This window comes from Pygocentrus nattereri, chromosome 15 (genome assembly GCF_015220715.1).
Source record: "Pygocentrus nattereri isolate fPygNat1 chromosome 15, fPygNat1.pri, whole genome shotgun sequence".
Lineage (NCBI taxonomy): Eukaryota > Metazoa > Chordata > Actinopteri > Characiformes > Serrasalmidae > Pygocentrus > Pygocentrus nattereri.
The window spans coordinates 19,963,136-19,985,287 of record NC_051225.1 but is presented as its reverse complement, the minus strand read 5'-3'; the positions used below and the strand labels follow the sequence as shown (position 1 = coordinate 19,985,287).

At 41.9% G+C, this 22,152-nt stretch overlaps 1 protein-coding gene across 3 annotated transcripts in view; it reads right to left on the bottom strand.

Moving 5' to 3' along the window:
- si:ch211-51h4.2 overlaps nucleotides 1–22,152 on the bottom strand; it is a 162,275-nt gene that overhangs the window by 43,528 nt on the left and 96,595 nt on the right. For all 3 annotated transcript variants that reach the window (XM_037545287.1, XM_017722588.2, XM_037545288.1), the window contains exons 9-13: nucleotides 21,907–22,006; nucleotides 20,746–20,804; nucleotides 20,591–20,655; nucleotides 8,330–8,470; nucleotides 952–994 (exon numbers count right to left, since the gene is read on the bottom strand). In XM_037545287.1, coding sequence (XP_037401184.1) covers nucleotides 952–994; nucleotides 8,330–8,470; nucleotides 20,591–20,655; nucleotides 20,746–20,804; nucleotides 21,907–22,006 — 408 coding nt within the window. The remainder of the gene's footprint in view (nucleotides 1–951; nucleotides 995–8,329; nucleotides 8,471–20,590; nucleotides 20,656–20,745; nucleotides 20,805–21,906; nucleotides 22,007–22,152) is intronic.

Below are 22,152 nucleotides of genomic sequence, written 5' to 3'. Positions count from 1 at the left end.
AGGCCAACCTCCTCTTTAACCAGAAGAACAATCAGAAATATATCAAAAACACCTCTGGAGTGACAAAAACAAAAAGATCAATGTCTTTTAGAGGTCCTGTCAAAGCCTAGACCTTCAATGTATTTAAGTGATACTTTTTTGATCCCACAACCGGGGAAATTCCACCTCTGCATTTAACCCATCCGTGAAGTGAAACACCACATACACACTAGTGAACACACACACTAGGGGGCAGTGAGCACACACTTGCCCAGAGCGGTGGGCAGCCCCCGGGGAGCAGTTGGGGGTTAGGTGTCTTGCTCAAGGACACATCAGTCACGGACTGTCGGCCCTGGGGATCGAACCGGCAACCTTCCGGTCACAGGGCCAGGTCCCTAACCTCCAGCCCACGACTGCCCCATTTCTGGTAAAGATGATCCTAAGTGAAATGTTGTGAAATTATTACTGCATTCAGTTATTTTATGTTGATTTTTATTAATTTAGTTGAACATCATAAACTTTATGGCTTCATGTGACACATTATACTTAAAAGTCCAAGGGGGATACTTTTATAGCCACTGTACGTATTGGAATTGAACCAAAACCTCACTGGTATTCAACTACAGTCCTCTCCTCTGAAGGCTGTTATATATCTAAGATATAAGAAAGATTGTAGATGTAAAAAAAAAATCTATTGACGACTATCTTTGCAAGTACCTACCATTACAATTCTGGAAGCGGAAAAAAACAGCTTCTCAAGAATCTAGAGGGCTTTTTTTTTCCACACAATGAGACATTTGCTTCCTACTCTCAAATTCATTGATGGTACCAGCAGACACTGCAGCAGCACAACAACAGTCCCTCATTCAAACAGGAATACACTTACGGAAAACAAAATAGCCACCTGTTGCAATGGAAGGGTGTGCAGAAATTAGACAGAAGTAGACACTTTGGTAAGAAAGTGACACTTACCTTCGTGAGAGGTATTGTTGCAATCTCACCAGCTTTTTCAGAGCTGTGGAGAAAAAAACCCATAAGTAATAATCCTCTTTTTCATCCTGTGCCAAAAACAACCCTCACAAGGACATATATTAAATTATGCTACATCAGTTAAAATGATCCATGTACATAAATATTATTGTTAATTATGCTGATTGAGAGGCCATGAAGGTGATTCTCTTTTGAACTCGTCACACTGAAAATATATATTCTAACGTTTCTAAGTCCAAAGGCAAGGTCAAAAGGTTGTAGAACGCGGACCAAATCTTCCACAAGCTTTCCTTAAAAACTTTTCTAGGTTTGGTCCACAGGGTAAAATGTACCTCCGATCTTTCAAACAGGCCTCCCTCGGGGAATCTGTGGACTGATTCTCCATTCCTTTTTCATTCAGCATTGCGTTTTATAAAGTCTTTGCTTTTGGCTCTTCCCCTAGTGTCTTTGAAATTCTTCCTTTTGTGCCTTTGTAGCCAAAGGGCCATTTAGAAAGTTTTTTAGAGGTATTAATGTGCTTTTAGAAAAAGCTAGCCTACTGTAACAACTGGACTCGGGCCAATTTGAAATCATTTGAGAGAGTATGTGTGGAGGAAAGAAATGGGGAGAGAAATTTGCCTAAATATATTACACGGTAAAACTACAGAGCTACTCAGAGACATGTTGAATTTTACTTCCTTGGCAACTTTCGCAGATCATTTGGCAGGAGTGATGTTAAAGGCAAGGAACATGAGGTGTCTCAGAAGATGGACTCCCTTCATCATTGCTACATTTCAGTCTGAACCAAGGGTCACATGTAAGCTGACTACTGAAGGACTGTATTCTGTGACTGGGTGGAAGACTTTGATGTCACTGAGCATTAATCAGCATTTTAAAGATACTATGAAATATATATTTACCATCATCTTCCCTGAGTATGAAGAGCTAACTGCCCAAAACATCAATTGATATCTTCGTCTATAAGACATCTTCTTGTTCATAAATTGATGAATCGATCTCTGCCTGATGCAAGGAGAAATATTGAGCAGCACTGCAACAGTGTTTCAGTGGTATTAAAAGGGAAAGCTTGAGCATCAGTGCTGAAAACTCCATCAAAATGCACAAATCCATACACTGGGAGAATATCAAGTACTGAGTCTTCTAAAGTCAAAGTTGAAAATAAGCCTGTCTGTAGATGAACGCTTGCGTTTGCCCTTAAATACATCTCTGTCTAAGCATTAGAGCCAGTCTGCAGTCAGGCTAAACTGCCGTCTGCTCTTTAAAATATTTAACTAGGGGCTTTTGGAAGAGAGGCAGGTAATGCAGTGGAAATGACATTCTCCATGACTCCCCATGACTCCGGCACAAATGAATTTCTCTTGGCTTTAATTATTTCTTTCTCTGAACGCCCCTGGAGGCTTCCTCTCCATAGCCCGTGGATTGTGTGAAATGTTCCGCGTCTGACCTCCAATTTCCAAAATGTTCCACAGCTTTGCTACGAAATTGGATGCCCCACATTTCCCATCAAGCCCCAGTGCCTTTCGTGGCTTCGTCCCCGAGTCTTTGTCAAAATTTTTGTGCCATGGGTGAAAAAAATAAAATAAAAAACTTACAGTACACAGTGCACATTTGAATGAGGCCATCGTTGGACGGTCAAAAAAGAAATAAACGGAATAATTAAAGTAATAATAAAAAAAACAATGAGAGATGTTCTGCTTGAAAAAACATTTCTAGTGACGTAGCTGAGTAGACTGCAGAGCTCCTATTCAGAAGAAAAGGCCGGTTACAATCCAAAAACCTGATTACAGCGAGCATCTTGCATTTGGATGCACTAAGCATTTTGTTCCCATTTCAGGTGCAAAACAAATATATTCTGCCTGCATCTGTAAAACTGGACCAAGAGCTTAAACACACAGCTTTTGGACCATGTGCAGTGAAAAACGGATGACTGCGGCAAAACTGTGTGAAGATATCGGAAGTGCGACTGATGACATATTCATCTCATATATACTTACTAACGTCTGAGTAACTAGCAAAAAAACTATTAATTTTTTTGGCTGGAGTAGAATTGCAGGCTGTGGACAGTTTTGCTGGAAAAGATCATAATTAATCATTATGTCTTTTAACTGATATGCATGCAATGTGTAACCAAATATGCTTTTCTGAGATCCTGCTGATGTGGGTTCATGCCACTTTCTTTGCTTTCAATGATGGATACAAATGCAACTTTAGTGCTACTAATGCCCCCTTCTGGAGAATCTTCAGCCTACAGTTTGACTGATAATCGGACTATCACTGGCAGCTTGTCCCTGCTGATTTATTGAGCATTTTTCATAACATTTTTCATAACATACAGATGATTTCTTTTCAACCAATTGATCAGTTTAATTGAACAATCATTACAGCTCTGAGACATCCCCACTAATGTCTGATCATAGAAGGCTCTTGCAAACACAAGCATGAATCAAATTGTCTCTCATAAAGAATATGCTGCATTTAACCAGCTTGGGGAGACAATTTGGATTTGGATGTGGCAATGTAATCCCTCTAAATCCCTTAGTGAAGGTGAGTCAATCCCTCTAAACACAGCTGCCCAGCGGGGCTGCTATTCCTCATTAGTGAGCTACAGGCTTGGTGCTGAGAGAGTGAGAGAGAGAAAGAGTGAAAGAGAGAGAGAAAGAGTGAAAGAGAGAGAGATATCATCTGTCACTGGCACGCATGGTCACAGACCAAGGTGGGAGTGCACTGTCAAAACAAGTGGCAGACGAACACTCAACACCCAGTTTTACACACTAAAAAAAGTCAGCAAGCCTTCTAAACATCATTTTGTATGCCCAATACAATACAGCAAAATCAGCTTCATCATATCTGCTTTGTAGATATTGTGAAAATGAGATCATTTTAGATAATCGATAATAAAGTTAGTCAGTATGCTTTGAGTGGGTGAATAAAACATCTAGCGATGTTAGAACAGGACTGTCTGACATTCGTGAGTCCATTTACTGTTTTCCTAAGGTCTAGCAATACCCCCTTTAAACAGCAGGGGGCACTGTTGCTCTGTGCAACCCCAAACAACTGGTCCAGCCATTTTTTTTTCATCTCATAACCATGGACAGCACCTGTCGCTATCAAGAAAACATGCACATGTTTAAAAATCAAGACTGCACAGACATCTAAATCAAACAACTGTCACAACATTGACATGAGAATCTGTTTCATTTTGCATATAATAGAAACTTGTTTTTGTGGTTTAAAAAACAAAACAAAAAAAGCATAGAAGTGCCATTTAGATTTAAGAGCTTGTTTTCAATTTTCCCATTTGATGATGTGTTTTTAAAAATGTGATTGATGCATCAACACGAACACACCGTACCTGAATAGTATAGCTAATTATACCCCTGACATGGCAGGGACTCCATTTAAAATCTGACAATAATCAGAAGGCAAATGACTAACTAGGCATATTGAGTGGGGCTTTGTGAAAAACAAAAACAAAAAAAAAACTCTAACCGTTCTAATGCTTAAGTCGACTTATGGGATTAATCAGACCAATGTCAGAAAAGCCTTATATAAAAGACTGATATTACATCAAAGAGAGAAGAACTGGAGATATTCAAACGGTCAAATGCAATCATTTTATTCCACATTACTATAAATATTAATGTTATCCAACCAATCCTTTAGGACTACCCTGGATTATTCAGGAAAAATAAAATCAGATCTTAAAACACTATTCATGCCTTGTCTAAGACTGCGGAAGCCTAAGGGAGGAGCTGGCATTCATAGACTGCTTCCCATTTCACATGGGGCAGAGTTGATTTAAGGGTCTGTCTGTTTCAGTGCAGAGTGTTTGAGCATTCTGTGCTACAGTGATGACAGCGCTCGAGGAACGTGTGCCGTTCTGGACATATGGCAACTGCATGAAGGTACAGAGTGTGAAGGTGTCCAGCTGGGTAAGGAAATATTTATAGTGGGGAAGGGGGGTAAGATGCAAAACTCTCACACCAAATATCAAAGTCAATGACCCTTAGGGAATTATGTAAGCTGTAAAATTTACCCACATAAAATTATTTATCATCATTCTAGTAATGGAAAAATGTCTTTAGAGATTTAAGGGAGTAGTTTAATATTTTAGTTAAAGCTGCATGACGCACAAAATCCCATGTTGCCTATACTGCTATATACTGTATTTGGATCATTCTATCGAACTCGTTAGACATGAAAAGGCAGACATGAAACACATTTCAGACTTTTAACTGACTTGGACTTTGGACTAAAATCATTTTGTCACTAACAAAACAATCATAACACTACCGCAACTTTATTAAATGTCTCGGTAGTGACAAGTTTAAGTAATTTTGAGCATTGATAGCCAGTATATGACTAACAAACACAGCTTAGAACTGTTGTACACTCATTAAGTCATAATAATTTTCACCAAAATAGAAAAAAATCAACTTAACTGCAGAAAATATGTGTTTATGTAGTGACAATTCTTAATGTTACACATACATTTTCAGACTTTGGTCTACATTTACTTGAAAACAATGGGAGTTCTAACTGCTTACCGTGTGGCCATGAGGGACAGGGAGACATAGAGTCTCGCTTCCTGCTTTAAAATGCAGGGGTGAGGCTAAAATAAGGCTCTGTCTATGTGTAAATATGTTTAAATATGTTCTCTCCTTGTGCTGCTTTTAGCCACTTGTAGCGTGACGCACTTCTAAGTGATGAGTCAAAGTTAGTAAGGATACATTAAAAACATACTAGAACAGAAGCTTGATTCATCCAAACACCCAAAAACATCTGGGACTGGTCAGGAAACATTCAGTTATTGGTTAGAGGCTCCTTTAGATATTGGACACTTCTACAATATCAGTACTGTGAAGGTCCATGTTGTGATAGCAATTATCAGACAATGTATTTTATAGCCCTAGTTTACTAAGATAAATTAACATACGCACAACCTTACAGTATCTGTGGCACTAAAAATTGATTAGTTCACTTTTCCCAGTCTTATATTCCTTTGGGGGTGGGCCACTATGGTCCTGAACATCTGGAATCTTGTCATTTACATTAGACCATCAATGGAAACAAAAGAGCACTTGAGGAATATCCTGTTGTGTAATAAACTGGTTAGTTTAGTGTCATATCTCATAGGCTGTGTAGCAGCCTGTACATGCTGTTCATGTTTACATTTCCATGGCTAGTGCTGATACATTATATTGTTTATAACAGTGCGTGTCTGTGTGTGTGTGTGTGTGTGTGTGTGTGTGTTTGTGTGTGTGTGTGTGTTTGAGGATTATTAACTGTAATGTACATATGGGTGTCAAATTAAATGCAAACCAATATAAAGTGCCTTAATAAGATGTTGGGCCACCACAAATGACCAGAACAGCTTCACTGTACCTTGACTTAGATTCTACAGGTCTCTGCAACTGTACTGGAGGGATAGAATACCATTATTCCAGAGGATATTCCATCATTTGGTGTTTTGATGATGGTGGTGGAGAGTGCTGTTAGGATTTATATCATTTTTAATTTCAACTCTAGCCGGTGCAGCACTCGTTCTCACTGAAAAATGGTCAGAATTCATTTTTACATGACCATTTCACAACCTCTCTTTACCCATTAGAAACAGGCTGTTTCTGTTACTGTGCACTTAAAACTGATACATGACCTCTGTTCTGAGTGACCATGGTGTATTATGCCTCATTCAAAAAGTGGTCCAGGCTGAAACACACTTTGTAGCTTTAGTGTGAATGAGTGGGGCTAACTGCTGAGGGCTGAACAGGCAGGTATGTGTACATATGCTGGTTTACAGTGAATTTGAAACTGACTGATTTTGTAGCCCAGTTTCCGTATATGGACTGGAGAATGGTACCTATTAAAGCTTTAACAATGTTTACACTCTACATCAAACTCTTTTATTTTAAAAATAATATGGAATATCTGATTTTCTATGACATGGAGTACCTACTTAATTGTAACCTGTTGGAAGCATCAGCACTCGTTATGTGTCTCCACTCATTTTCCCAACTTTTTTTGTCTCTCTCTTTTATTGCATTTTAATTTAAAAATTTCCTTGTTTGAAATCTGATTTCTGTCTGATTAGAGGGGCGGTCCACTGATTTTTAAAATAATGCTATATAATTAAATTGTAGAGATGCAGAATTGTTCACAGTTGTAGGAGCCAGACATCTGAAGAGCTTAACGTCTCTAAAATCTCCCTCACAGAAGGTTATTACATGAAATATTAAATAAGCATGCAGCCTGACTCCTGAGACATGACAGTTTTATCATAGCTTTGAGGTAACGCTTTGCCCTGGAGAGTATTTCTCAAAATCTGTTCACGGTGGAGAGGCAGATGCAAGGTGCTGCAAGACAAATGAGTCCCTAAATAAAATGTTTTACCACTACTTTACCTTTCTTATTACACATCAAATCACAGATGACGTTCACTGCTCATGTTGCATGTTGGCGAGGTGGCTGGTTCGATCCCCTTGGCCAACCAAAGTGCTCTTGAGCAAGACACCCCAACTGCTTCCTAGGCGCGGTGAATAGGGCTGACCACCACTTCGGGCAAATGTGCTCACTGCCCCCTAGTGTGTGTGGGTGTTTCAGTGCAAGGATGGGTTAAATGTGATCGTCTGTGTGCAAACATAGTTTCTTATTCACATAATTACTGAATTATGCAAAGGAAAAACTGAAAAATCTATGGAATTCCCCTTTAACATTTACAAAACTGTGTAAGGGTTCTTAGGTGTAACAATCAGAGAAGAAAACATAAAAAAACAGCATTGAGTAGCAGTTCTTGGGTTAATTAAGTGTTTCAATGTAAACTGTTTGAAAACATGTTTAAAAAGTGTGATAATGAATTTTATTAACACCACCCGCACAAAGTTGCCTGCCTACTTGCTCCAGCTACAGTAAATCTTTTTAGAATCTGACTGTCTGGAGTTGCTCTTTATTACATGCTGTTTTATTGATCCATAACTGATTCAGACAGCTAAAAAATGGGAAGAAAACTATGATTCCTCAGCAGCCTCACCTTTCACATTTAATACCACAAACAGCTAGAAGCACTGTCATCAACTGTTTCCCCCAACTTCTTGGAGCATTTTTATTTATTCCGCAGAAACGTATGGTATATTTCATCAACTACTCCATTGTGTGTAGAATGACCGAGAGAAAGGGAATGCAGTGAGTGGCCTATTTCAGACAGCATTAGGCACCTAATCAATGCTAACCATAGGAACAACATGAAAGAGAAGCCATGACACGTCCGCCCCACTTTATGAGCGAGACTGGTGAAGGTGTGTGTGCACGATATGCTCCCTCTGTGTGTGTGGGTATGTGTGCAAGCAAGTGTGTGTACACTTACTCCTCCAGGGAGATGTTGGAGTAGATAAATGTGTGTGTCGGTAGAGTGGTCTCCATCCGGACCACGCTGGTATTTAAGGGCCTCTCCTCCAGGACGGACTCGACAGCCATCTGGGGAACAATCTCTAACACTGCCCAACACCTGTACAAGAGAGAGCGAGAGAGAGAGCGAGAGAGAGCGAGAGAGAATAAGAAACAAATTCTCCATTTTCACAAGGGATCTCTCGCTCTCTGAGACCAGAGACTATTCCCTCTTTGGATGATAGAGATAATGAATAAAACAAATGAATAAACACTGTAAAGTTGTTCCAGAAACCCTGCTTAATGAACATAAGATCAGATGTGATTATTTCCCTTGTGTGGGGGTAAATATAGTACATGATTTATACGATAATGCATTAAGAGCTCCTACACCTGCTTAATACCTCCTGATTAATCTTAGCTCCAAGAACAGGGAGTTTTAATAACGCTGGTGGATAATTCTCTGTTTTGTATAGGTTATGAGCACAAAGTGGTAGTGTCTGAGTTAAAATTAGTATGTACAGGACTTTCTCAGTGCAGAAAGTGCTAAAAACGATCTACAGTCATGTACATGTTTCCCTCCAAACACTATAAAGAGCAACCTATGCAGGTTAAAAAATTATGGTTGGACAATTATGCTTTGGTTTCTTAAGAGTCATGCGCTGCTTATGTATAAGAAGCACACCAGCTCCTCACGAGCGCTTTCTCAGACTCGTCTTGAATTCCATGTGCAGCAGATCCCCAAGGTAACCAGCTATTTTACATCTACTCCCAGTATCCAGGCATGTAATCACAATAAAACATCACTTCTGATGACAGGATTTTTGTTTTTGTGTTATACTTTCCCAGCCTCTGCCATCTTCTGGTTGGGTAAAATGCCTCTGTGTAAGGGGGGGTAGGCAGCAGGGGTTGTACGACAGATGACTTTGGTTCGTGTTGTTATTATTCTTGGAGGACAGACGCACTCAGTGTCACCATGCCCCCGCAGCTTACATAATCACAGTCCAGTGGTCAAAGAGAAGTCATTATCATAGGACACAAGTGGCTCTTTTCTTGGCCCATGTGCAAAGCAGCAGCCGGTCTGCCAGACAGCCCCTCTTTAGCCCCAGTAGCTGGGTGTTCCGCACGAAAGCGGATTATCCTCAAACCTGCTCCTCTCCCGCTATCTCCCGGTGAAACTTCGAAAGAGAAAATGGGTCAATGCCAAGCATCAGCATGCAGCTGCAGCATATTAATGACAAAGTCGGACTGTGATGGATGAGATCGCCCCAAAAGGGCTCCCTCTTTGTCTTTCGCTCTCTCTTTCTCTCCTTGCTACTTCCATCTCTCTTCTACTTCCACTTCCATCTCTCTCTCTCTCTCTCTCTACTTCCATTCTTCATCATACACTTCTTTCATTCTATTTCTCTTTCCAACTACTACTTCCATTCCTTCCCCTCTGTCTTTCTTTGTTTCTTTCTCTCTGCTACTACTTCCATATCTCTCTATACTTCCACTTTCATCTCTCTTTAGTATTTCCATCTCTATCTCACTCTCTCTGCTACTTGTACTTCCATTTCTCTCTCTGCGACTACTACTTCCATTTCTCTCTCTTTACTATTACTACTTCCATTTCTCTCTCTCTCTGATACTACTTCCATTTCTATCTCTCTGCTATCCATCCATCCATCCTCAACCACTTATCCGGGTCCGGGTCGCGGGGGCAGCAGCCTAAGCAAAGAGGCCCAGGCCTTCCTCTCCCCTGCCACATGCTCCAGCTCTTCCGGGGGGGTAAAGAGGCATTCCCAAGACAGTCGAGAGATATAAACCCTCCAACGTGTCCTGGGTCTTCCCCGGGGTCTCCTCCCCATCAGACATGTCTGGAACACCTCCCTAGGGAAGGCATCCAGAGGCCATCCTTACCAGATGCCCGAACCACCTCAACTGGCTTCTCTCAACGTGGAGGAGCAGTGGCTCTACTCCGAGCCTCTCCCGAATCACCGATTTTCTCACCCTATCTCCAAGGGAGAGCCCATCGACCCTGCGCAGAAAGCTAATTTCAGCTGCTTGTATCCGCGATCTCGTTCTCACACTCTGCTGCAAACTGGTCCAGAGAGAGCTGGAGGCCCCAGCCTGATGAAGCCAACAGGACCACATCATCCGCAAAAAGCAGATTGTCCAATTCCACAAAACACATGTAGACTGGTTGGGCGAACTCCCACGCACCCTCCAGGACCCTGGTGAGGATAAAAAGCTGGTCCAGTGTTCCACGACCTGGATGAAAACCCACATTGTTCCTCTCATAGCTGAGATTCAACTATCGGTCAGACTCTCTTCTCCAGTACCCCTGCGTAGACCTTACAGGGTAGGCTGAGAAGTGTGATCCCCCAGTAGTTGGAACACACCCTCCGGTCTCCTTTCTTAAAAAGATGGACCACCACCCTGGTCTGCCATTCCAGGGGGACTGCCCCAGTTGTCCACGCGATGTTGCAGAGGCGTGCCAGCCAAGAAGAGCCCTACAACATCCAGAACCCTCAGGAATTCTGCCACCAAGGAGTTTTCCAACCACCTTGCCTACCTCAGCCTGAGTGATGGACGGGCCCTCGGTGCCTCCTCTGGGGAAGGATCGTTGGTGAGCCACGACAGGCACCTATGATCTTGCGGCCACAGCTCTGATCCACTGCATCGACAATGGAGGCACGGAGCAGGGCCCACTCGGACTCGATGTCACCGGCCTCCCTCACAGACCTGGTCTGCCAGGTCTGTCCAGTATTTTCACTCATCATCTGATCCAACTCACCACTAGGTGGTGATCAGTTGACAGCTCCACTCCTCTCTTCACTCGGGTGTCCAAAACACATGGTCGCAAATCCGATGACACAACTACGAAGTCAATCAAGGAACTACTACTACTACTTCCATTTCTCTCTCCCTGCTACTACTACTTCCCTTTCTCTCTCTCTGCTACTACTACTTCCATTTCTCTCTCCCTGCTACTACTACTTCCCTTTCTCTCTCTCTGCTACTACTACTTCCATTTCTCTCTCCCTGCTACTACTACTTCCCTTTCTCTCTCTCTGCTACTACTACTTCCATTTCTCTCTCCCTGCTACTACTACTTCCCTTTCTCTCTCTCTGCTACTACTACTTCCATTTCTCTCTCCCTGCTACTACTACTTCCCTTTCTCTCTCTCTGCTACTACTACTTCCATTTCTCTCTCCCTGCTACTACTACTTCCCTTTCTCTCTCTCTGCTACTACTACTTCCAGTTCTCTCTCTCTGCTACTACTACTTCCATTTCTCTCTCTCTGCTACTACTACTTCCAGTTCTCTCTCTCTGCTACTACTACTTCCAGTTCTCTCTCTCTGCTACTACTACTTCCATTTCTCTCTCTCTGCTGCTACTACTTCCATTTCTATCTCTCTGCTACTACTACTTCCATTTCTCTCTCTCTGCTACTATTACTTCCATTTCTCTCTCTCTGCTACTACTACTTCCCTTTCTCTCTCTCTGCTACTACTACTTCCATTTCTCTCTCCCTGCTACTACTACTTCCCTTTCTCTCTCTCTGCTACTACTACTTCCAGTTCTCTCTCTCTGCTACTACTACTTCCATTTCTCTCTCTCTCTGCTACTACTACTTCCGTTTCTGTCTCCCTGCTACTACTACTTCCGTTTCTCTCTCTCTGCTACTACTACTTCCATTTCTCTCTCCCTGCTACTACTACTTCCCTTTCTCTCTCTCTGCTACTACTACTTCCATTTCTCTCTCTCTCTGCTACTACTACTTCCATGTCTCTCTCTCTGCTACTACTACTTCCATGTCTCTCTCTCTGCTACTATTACTTCCATTTCTCTCTCTCTGCTACTACTACTTCCCTTTCTCTCTCTCTGCTACTACTACTTCCATTTCTCTCTCCCTGCTACTACTACTTCCCTTTCTCTCTCTCTGCTACTACTACTTCCAGTTCTCTCTCTCTGCTACTACTACTTCCATTTCTCTCTCTCTCTGCTACTACTACTTCCGTTTCTCTCTCCCTGCTACTACTACTTCCGTTTCTCTCTCTCTGCTACTACTACTTCCATTTCTCTCTCTCTGCTACTACTACTTCCATTTCTATCTCTCTGCTACTACTACTTCCAATTCTCTCTCTCTGCTACTACTACTTCCATTTCTATCTCTCTGCTACTACTACTTCCATGTCTCTCTCTCTGCTACTACTACTTCCATTTCTCTCTCTCTGCTACTACTACTTCCATGTCTCTCTCTCTGCTACTACTACTTCCATGTCTCTCTCTCTGCTACTACTACTTCCATTTCTCTCGCTCTGCTACTACTACTTCCGTTTCTCTCTCTCTGCTACTACTACTTCCCTTTCTCTCTCTCTGCTACTACTACTTCCATTTCTCTCTCTCTGCTACTACTACTTCCCTTTCTCTCTCTCTGCTACTACTACTTCCAGTTCTCTCTCTCTGCTACTACTACTTCCATTTCTCTCTCCCTGCTACTACTACTTCCCTTTCTCTCTCTCTGCTACTACTACTTCCGTTTCTCTCTCTCTGCTACTACTACTTCCATTTCTCTCTCTCTGCTACTACTACTTCCAGTTCTCTCTCTCTGCTACTACTACTTCCATTTCTATCTCTCTGCTACTACTACTTCCAATTCTCTCTCTCTGCTACTACTACTTCCATTTCTATCTCTCTGCTACTACTACTTCCATGTCTCTCTCTCTGCTACTACTACTTCCATTTCTCTCTCTCTGCTACTACTACTTCCATGTCTCTCTCTCTGCTACTACTACTTCCATTTCTCTCTCTCTGCTACTACTACTTCCGTTTCTCTCTCTCTGCTACTACTACTTCCCTTTCTCTCTCTCTGCTACTACTACTTCCATTTCTCTCTCCCTGCTACTACTACTTCCCTTTCTCTCTCTCTGCTACTACTACTTCCATTTCTCTCTCTCTGCTACTACTACTTCCAGTTCTCTCTCTCTGCTACTACTACTTCCATTTCTATCTCTCTGCTACTACTACTTCCAATTCTCTCTCTCTGCTACTACTACTTCCATTTCTATCTCTCTGCTACTACTACTTCCATTTCTATCTCTCTGCTACTACTACTTCCATGTCTCTCTCTCTGCTACTACTACTTCCATTTCTCTCTCTCTGCTACTACTACTTCCATTTCTCTCTCTCTGCTACTACTACTTCCATTTCTCTCTCTCTGCTACTACTACTTCCATGTCTCTCTCTCTGCTACTACTACTTCCATTTCTCTCTCTCTGCTACTACTACTTCCGTTTCTCTCTCTCTCTGCTACTACTACTTCCTTTCCTCTCTCTGCTACTACTACTTCCTTTCCTCTCTCTGCTACTACTACTTCCATGTCTCTCTCTCTGCTACTACTACTTCCATTTCTCTCTCTCTGCTACTACTACTTCCATTTCTCTCTCTCTGCTACTACTACTTCCCTTTCTCTCTCTCTGCTACTACTACTTCAATTTCTCTCTCTCTGCTACTATTACTTCAATTTCTCTCTCTCTGCTACTACTACTTCCATTTCTCTCTCCCTGCTACTACTACTTCCATTTCTCTCTCTCTGCTACTACTACTTCCATTTCTCTCTCTCTCTCTCTACTTCCATTCTTCATCATACACTTCTTTCATTCTATTTCTATTTCCAACTACTACTTCCATTCCTTCCCCTCTGTCTTTCTTTGTTTCTTTCTCTCTGCTACTACTTCCATATCTCTCTATACTTCTACTTTCATCTCTCTTTAGTATTTCCATCTCTATCTCACTCTCTCTGCTACTTCTACTTCCATTTCTCTCTCTCTGCTACTACTACTTCCAGTTCTCTCTCCCTGCTACTACTACTTCCATGTCTCTCTCTCTGCTACTACTACTTCCATGTCTCTCTCTCTGCTACTACTACTTCCATTTCTCTCTCTCTGCTACTACTACTTCCAGTTCTCTCTCCCTGTTACTACTACTTCCATGTCTCTCTCTCTGCTACTACTACTTCCATGTCTCTCTCTCTGCTACTACTACTTCCATTTCTCTCTCTCTGCTACTACTACTTCCGTTTCTCTCTCTCTGCTACTATTACTTCCATTTCTCTCTCTCTGCTACTACTACTTCCAGTTCTCTCTCTCTGCTACTACTACTTCCAGTTCTCTCTCCCTGCTACTACTACTTCCATGTCTCTCTCTCTGCTACTACTACTTCCATGTCTCTCTCTCTGCTACTACTACTTCCATGTCTCTCTCTCTGCTACTACTACTTCCATTTCTCTCTCTCTGCTACTACTACTTCCGTTTCTCTCTCTCTGCTACTACTACTTCCTTTCCTCTCTCTGCTACTACTACTTCCTTTCCTCTCTCTGCTACTACTACTTCCAGTTCTCTCTCCCTGCTACTACTACTTCCATTTCTCTCTCTCTGCTACTACTACTTCCATGTCTCTCTCTCTCTCTCTGCTACTACTACTTCCATGTCTCTCTCTCTCTCCCTGCTACTACTACTTCCATGTCTTTCTCTCTGCTACTACTACTTCCATGTCTCTCTCCCTGCTACTACTACTTCCATGTCTCTCTCCCTGCTACTACTACTTCCATGTCTCTCTCTCTGCTACTACTACTTCTATGTCTCTCTCTCTGCTACTACTACTTCCATGTCTCTCTCTGCTACCACTACTTCCATTTCTCTCTCTCTGCTACTACTACTTCCATGTCTCTCTCTCTGCTACTACTACTTCCATGTCTCTCTCTCTGCTACTACTACTTCTATTTCTCTCTTTATGCTATTACTACTTCCAATACTATTTCTACTTCCATCCCTCTCTCCATTTTCTTCTCTCTATTTCTTTCTTGCTCTCATTGTCCATTTCTCCCTCACTCGCTCTCACTCTCTCCATTTCTCTGTCTCTGTCAGAGCAATACCCTCGCTCCTCACCTTTTTCTACTTCAGTTTTCTCTGATGCTACACCTGCACTCTCTTCCTTCTAACTCTGCCAGGCTAAATAAATAAATAAGACATAGCTGGTGTTGGAAGTGAGCTGAGAGAAGCACTGGGAGCAGTTCAGAAGGGACCTTTCTCTGACTGCAGAGGATCACGGCAGACAGTATAAGCTGGGGTATCCAATGTGCTTTTCTAGGACTTGAATCCTACAGCCTTTATGGGACTAAACTGCCCATGTGCAGAGTTCAAGGCAGGGGTCAGGCCACAAATCAATAGCACTGCAACAGTTTGAAATAAACTCCAAAACAAGCCTCACGGATGCAGGAGCCGGACCAGGATGGATCAGTAAACTGGCGGAGGTATATCTGCTCGGAAGATGGATGGATAGCACTCGTGATGGAAATACGAGACAAATGTAAACCAGACACTTGAATTTTAATAGAGAATGCGAGACATGGAAACCTCTCATAATAAAGAGCATTATATCCAGCAGCTGTCATGATGACTAATGGGAAAATAACCGGGTTAAGCCTGCTGCTACAAATATTGGCTTTCTTTATCATGCCTCTGGAATAAAGGAGCAATATGAATAGATCAGGAATATAATGACATTTTCCACATATGTGTGAGAGTTGATTTAAATACTTTCTCCACCATAGCAGGCCTTCCATGGTTCATGAGCCATGCTGAGATCAATCGGCCAGGTATATTCTTATCAATGGATTGTTTAGTGAATAGCTTGCAGCCCACAAATTGTGGCTCTACTTGGCTTAAGAGAAAAAAAGCCTCTTTTTAAACACAGTATCAAAAACAGTAGCATAGTGAAAAGGTCTCTTGAGTCATGCTGAAACACGAATTGAACTGAAAACAAAGGAAAGCTGGAGCAAGCAGTAGACTGCCATGTTAGCCAGAGGAGAAAAATAATATCTATTGAAACCAGAAGCTGCTAGACCTGAAAGGGTAAGAACATGAGGTAAACTCCTTCTGAAAGCTGTCATTTCGACGAAGCCCGCAAGAAAACGGTGAGGAACTCGGTAGAGAAGTTGCGCTCTTTGACACACGGTAATGACCAGGTTTGTGACAGCTGAGGGACAGATAAGAGAAACAATGCCAGAGCCTCTTAGCTGTCCTTCTGGTACAGCATCAGAGTGCTAACGCTAACAGTAAAGCAGTTTTGTCAGACAAAGACGCTCCTTCCACAGCCAGCAAAAGCACCCTGGGAGACTAGTAAAATGCTTACCTTCACAAAAGCGGAGATGATTACAAGCCCTGCATATTCTAGTGCACAGTAATAACCAAAGCAATGCCATTTAGCCATCTTATTCTGCCATAGGCCTTTTATGAGGAGATGCCTTTGAATCCATTGCCACTTCTCTCATACGTCTCTCCTCAAAGGATGATGTGGCACAGGTTGATGTTTTCAGGCTTGTTTGGAAGATGCTGTTGTTTGATAAACAGGGTTGCGTGACGAGCCTGTCTGCTCAGATTGTCATGGAGGATGGGGGTCTCATTTTGGTGACAAATATGGCATGGCGGGAGTCGCCTGCAATAGCTCATCAGCGGCAGTCAGCACAGCCGGAGACCTGCAGTGATCAATGTGCAGCCAGCGCCGGCCCATGCGGCCATTAATGATGCAGCCAAGGGGCCGGCTCCAGCGCTGCTACTTGCTCACTGATGACTCAATTACAGTCGGCGCAGGACAGCGTCCACCTAAAGCAAACCAAATCAAAACCAGAGGGCATTAGCCACGTCGTTTGTCTGAGTGCTCCCTCGCTTCATGGATGATGAAGGAGCAGGGTGCTAAATGACAAAACGGCGCCGCGTAGAGAGCAGTCGGATGTGAGTTGAACTACGTAGGCTACTGTACCATATATCTGTACAGACCACTGACTGGACTGATGAATTTTCTACAAGACTGCTGACTTGTACTATACTGTATTGTGTCCGATTTGACAGCAATTGAGAACTAGCACCACTTGTTAACATGAGAAACTGATGTAAGTAGTAGTAATTAAAGGAAACCGGAGGTCTTTTGAGTAGACTGTAAAAGACAAACAGGCACATGCAGACTTCAAAAACCAGCACAGATACTGAGAAGATGCACCATAATTAGTTTTTAAATTCAGGTCTATTCAGGGCTATTTTGGTGCAGAAATATGCAGGTCTAGGTCTTTGTTATGACAATGAATGTATTACACAAAACCAATAATTCTGCACAAACAGTGGCAGGTAATGTCACCTTCAGTCAGAGCTGTAATTAGAGCATGACCATGGCAAGGAGAGAGATGGGTGGGGGGGGGGTGGGGGGGGGGGTGGGAGGAAGAAACACACAGAGAGAGGGAGGGGGGAGGGAGAGGGGGAGGAAGATATGAGCAAACTCAGAAAATCTACATTTTGCACAGGAATTGCTGGCACTATGAGACAAAAGGACCAACATGAACAACATCCCAGGATATAAGTATAAATTATTGATTACAGTCATCTTAATCTGAATAATGTTTGCATTTGAGATGATTCAACATTTGAGATGATTTTGGCATTAGAGGGTGACTTACAGCAGGACATGGACATCATATTTTAGTGTATTTATTCTTCCGGCTCAATTTTACATTTCAGATATTTACGTTTACTTACATCCATATACATATTTTTTTGATATGTGCCTTGAGATTTAATCATTATTCATCTATTATAACTTCATTCTCAGTGTTACAAAGCTCTTTCCGTCATTTTAGGATCATCTGCAGCAGGGGTGTCCAATCTTACTCAAATAGATGCAGGTTTTCACTCCAACAAACAGACACACATCTGTTAAATTGTTTGAAACCTTAGATCAACTGATTTACTAAGCAGAATCAGGTGTCTTCCTACTTGTTTGGAATAAAAACACCTGCAGTCATACAGGCCCTTTGTGGATAAGACTGGACATCCCTGACCTACAGAGCCATTCATCATTCTGGACACTGAATTTTTATTTACAGCTTTCCAATGACCTATTTGTTATCATAAATTTGTGAAACTGCACACCATTAATTTTATACACCTGTCTCCAATAATTGATTTCTAAAAGTTAAAGCTTTATATGATTTAAACTATGTTTCCAAACTTTTGAAGGATGATTCCAAGCTTGCATGGTGATGTATATATATATATATATATATATATATATATATATATATGCACAGATTTTTAAATGCACTGTAACAGAGACAGTAGCCATCATATTACTCACTATCAGACTGAGAAAAAAACTGGTTTGTGCTGCAACATGGGTGCTGATATTGTAATAGAGTAAATAGAATATATAGAAACTAATACTGCCATTATGCCTCATAAACAATTGCATGTACAGAATCATGGGCAACCATGAAATAGAAAAAGGGCTGTTCATCAGGGACATTAGGGGAAACCATTATGAGTGGAAACATTAATAGATAATTTCATAACCTTGCTTCCTCCATTCCTGGGCAGATTTATTTGTTAATCTGTTCATGGACATGCTCCAGTAGATCTCACTGAAAAAGCATTTCGGTTTTCTTCCCTCTGGAGGCAAGACAACAGAGTTACGTTTTGGGGTGATAATTGCATATCAAAATTATGAGCTGACTAACCAAGAAAAAGAAAAAAAAAGCTTAGCAAGTTGACGAGTGGGTCAAGAGCCCTTCAGTAGGATGCCAATAAAGCAACTTTGAACACTGTTTGCTTTGAAATGATCAGCCAAAAGTGCAGAGTGTACTGTTTTTCTTTTAATCATTACAAGAACATAAAGTCACAATACATTCACTATACAACCTCACTTTGAACTATCAGTGGGGAACCATCTGAGTATGCATACTGGGACATCTTGATACCAGCTCATTTTGTAGCACCCACAACCAAGCCCTTACTTCTTTTATGTGTCAAATCAAATTCATTGTGAGTGTGAAAGCAGATCATGAAGCACAAGATAAAGCCAAAATTACCCTAGCATGTAAGCTACAGGAACAAGGCAAATTACATGCACGTCCCTGCATTTTGCCTATTCTTTCCTCAGTATGAGCCTGTATGAGCCAGGCCACTGTATTTGTTGAGAGACAAACACTATGCAGTGCAGTTTGATGCGCTGATTTGTGGCGTGGGGGTGGCAGTGCTGAAAGCGCATCTCCTGCTATTCTGATTAACTTCCGTCGTCACTAAAAGACCAGATGCAGCCTATTTGTGAGATGCAAATGAGCTAGGCTCAATGCTGCCTGCCTGTTGAAGGAAACGAAGGTGGCTGACAGCGAAAATAAAACTTCATTGTTGCCTAGAGTTACAATATAGGCATTTTAGAATGGTTGGCCAGAAATGATTGCGAGTCGAGTTCAATAAGGTAGAGAGAACGACACAGGGTGGAGTTAAATCAAATGGCCAAGCTGGCCGAGGCGAGAGTAAATACATTTGGATTACATGCAGCAGCAAATCAAATAATGTTCCGTGGTGCCAGTAACTCATGCTAGCACGGCATAGCCTGCTGAATCAAATGCTCTAATAAACCTGGACCTAATTCATCAGGCCGGGTCTGATGAAATACACCAAGGCAAAGACTGGCTAATATTTCGTTATTAGCCACATGTAAACAGTGAACTTATATGAATAATGCAGAAGCTACGGCATTAGGGCTGCCTTTAACTCTCACGTACAAATGAAAGCAGCTTGCGGCCACATATTGATACGGCTCTGCTGGCAACAGTCAATTCCGCCAAGATGAAATGTAGGGCTGCTGGTGAATGTTAATCGTTGAAACACCATTCAGTAGCTGTGAGAACACCACAATCGGGGAAGACCTAAGCAGTGGATAGCACCCCTGATAGAAGTGTGGTCGAGGCCTCTGTGTTCATGATGGGAGATCTCATCACTTGGCCCACTCTCCTTTCATTTCCTTTGCTCCCGGATAATTGCTTTGGCTCTCTGGAGTAACAAAGTGCTGATTGCTAACTCAATGGCTTCTTTACAAATGATTAGATGGAAAGAAAGCTTTTTGGAAAGTTATTTTCTTTTTGGGTTGTACTGGATTGGGAGAGACATCAGAAGCAGAGGCTGAGGTTGCTGAGGATATATGCAGGCCTTTTTGTCTTGCCCTCTCGCCTCAAGTTTTGTGTTTTTTCTGGCTTGGACCAAAAGGGCACTGTGAATATGTTGGCATTTTTCAGACACTTCAAAGAAGCAAGAACTAACATCAAAGTCTTGGTACTGCCTGAAACAACAGTACATTTAATCAGGTGCACTTTTGGGACGCATTCTGTTGTGCATGAATACATTAAAGAAAAAAATGCTTACCATAATACATTCAGGACTGTACATGTAGCAAGACCTCCCAGTACAACTCTTCTGAACCACATGACCTGTCAGAAACATTACAAAGCTGAATTCTTTACCCCAGGATGCTTCCTTTGGAGTGTCATGCAGAGTTAATATCATTTAACAGGAGTTACCTGAGTTTTATTGTATGAAATATCCGAAAATATGAAAGGCATCACATTGACAATACCACCTAAGCAGACAGAAGGAATGATAGGGAAAAAAATTTAGTATAACATGATTAAGACTTTTATCAATGACCTACAATATCAGTTGCTTTCAATGCCTTAGGCACTTTTGAGTGGAAAGCAGACTTTAAAGTGATTTTAAAATGCTGATGGTAGTTTAACTTTACCCTCAGCAAATAAAAATTATCAGTAAAATAAAATATGAAAGAGGACCTGGGGATTACAATGGTTACATTACAGCAGATGGCACACAGTGAAAGGTAAGAGACCTTGTAATTGCAGCTTCTCCCAGGAGCCCACTGCAAGATCTTAGACATATAAACAAAGCTGTGGACACTGGGAAGGCTTATCTGTTCTTTAAAACCTATATCAACTGGAAGGTATAGTAAACAGTATAGTCTCAAGATGTGGAAATCTTTTTTTATGCTTATTGTCAGTACAGCACCATATTCCTAACTTCGTGTCAATTTGTATGAAGACAGGTTTGACATTATGCTCTCAATGTAAACAAAGCCTGCTCCCTGACTCTTTAAAAGGAGAAATCCCATTACAAATTGCGAGGTTCCACAGGGCTATGTATGCAGCCCCTTCAAATAAGCCTCATGAACTAGCAACTTTTCCTCCAAAGGTGTCACAGCGGGCCAGGCTGCAAATGAGAGCAGGGCGACGAGTGAGGCTCTGGCGAGCAGATTTTTGTTTGCTCTGTTGACATGAGCCTCTAGTGACCACTGGGGGAAGGCTGCCTCAGGACCTTACCGCTCAGAGTGTGGCAGCCAATTAACGGGATTAGAAATGAAGAGAGAAAGGGTTTCATGGCTCCTTGGCTCACGTCTACATTGTTATAGTGACAGGGTTACAGAGGAACCTCCATTAGCTATTCAGTACACAAGCAGCACTCATCCTAATTAACACTTACAGGAGTCTCTCTACTCCTCTGCCACACTATACCACAAACACATGGAAATGCGCCCTCACACACCTGGCAATGAAAAATAAATCCCTATTTTTCTTACCTGGTAACTTAATTTGCTTTTAAAATGCCTCCTAAAGTGGAGTTAGAAAAACATCAGCTAAATAAATAAATAAATAAAAAGTCGTCTTTCTTACCAAGAGCAACAGTTCCCATAAGAAAAGGTTTCCCAATTTGGGTGAAGTCATTCGTGGTCTCCTGGTGAACCTCTGAACCCACGACAAATGTCACCGCCACCTTGGGGCAAACAAATTATGACATGGTCAGGGACACAAGTCACAAAGCAAGGAAGTCCAATGTAATTCAGACCACCAATGGATTCTCATTTTATATGACATTTGCAGCGATATACAAAAGCTGGGCAGGGGGTGTGGAGTATGATG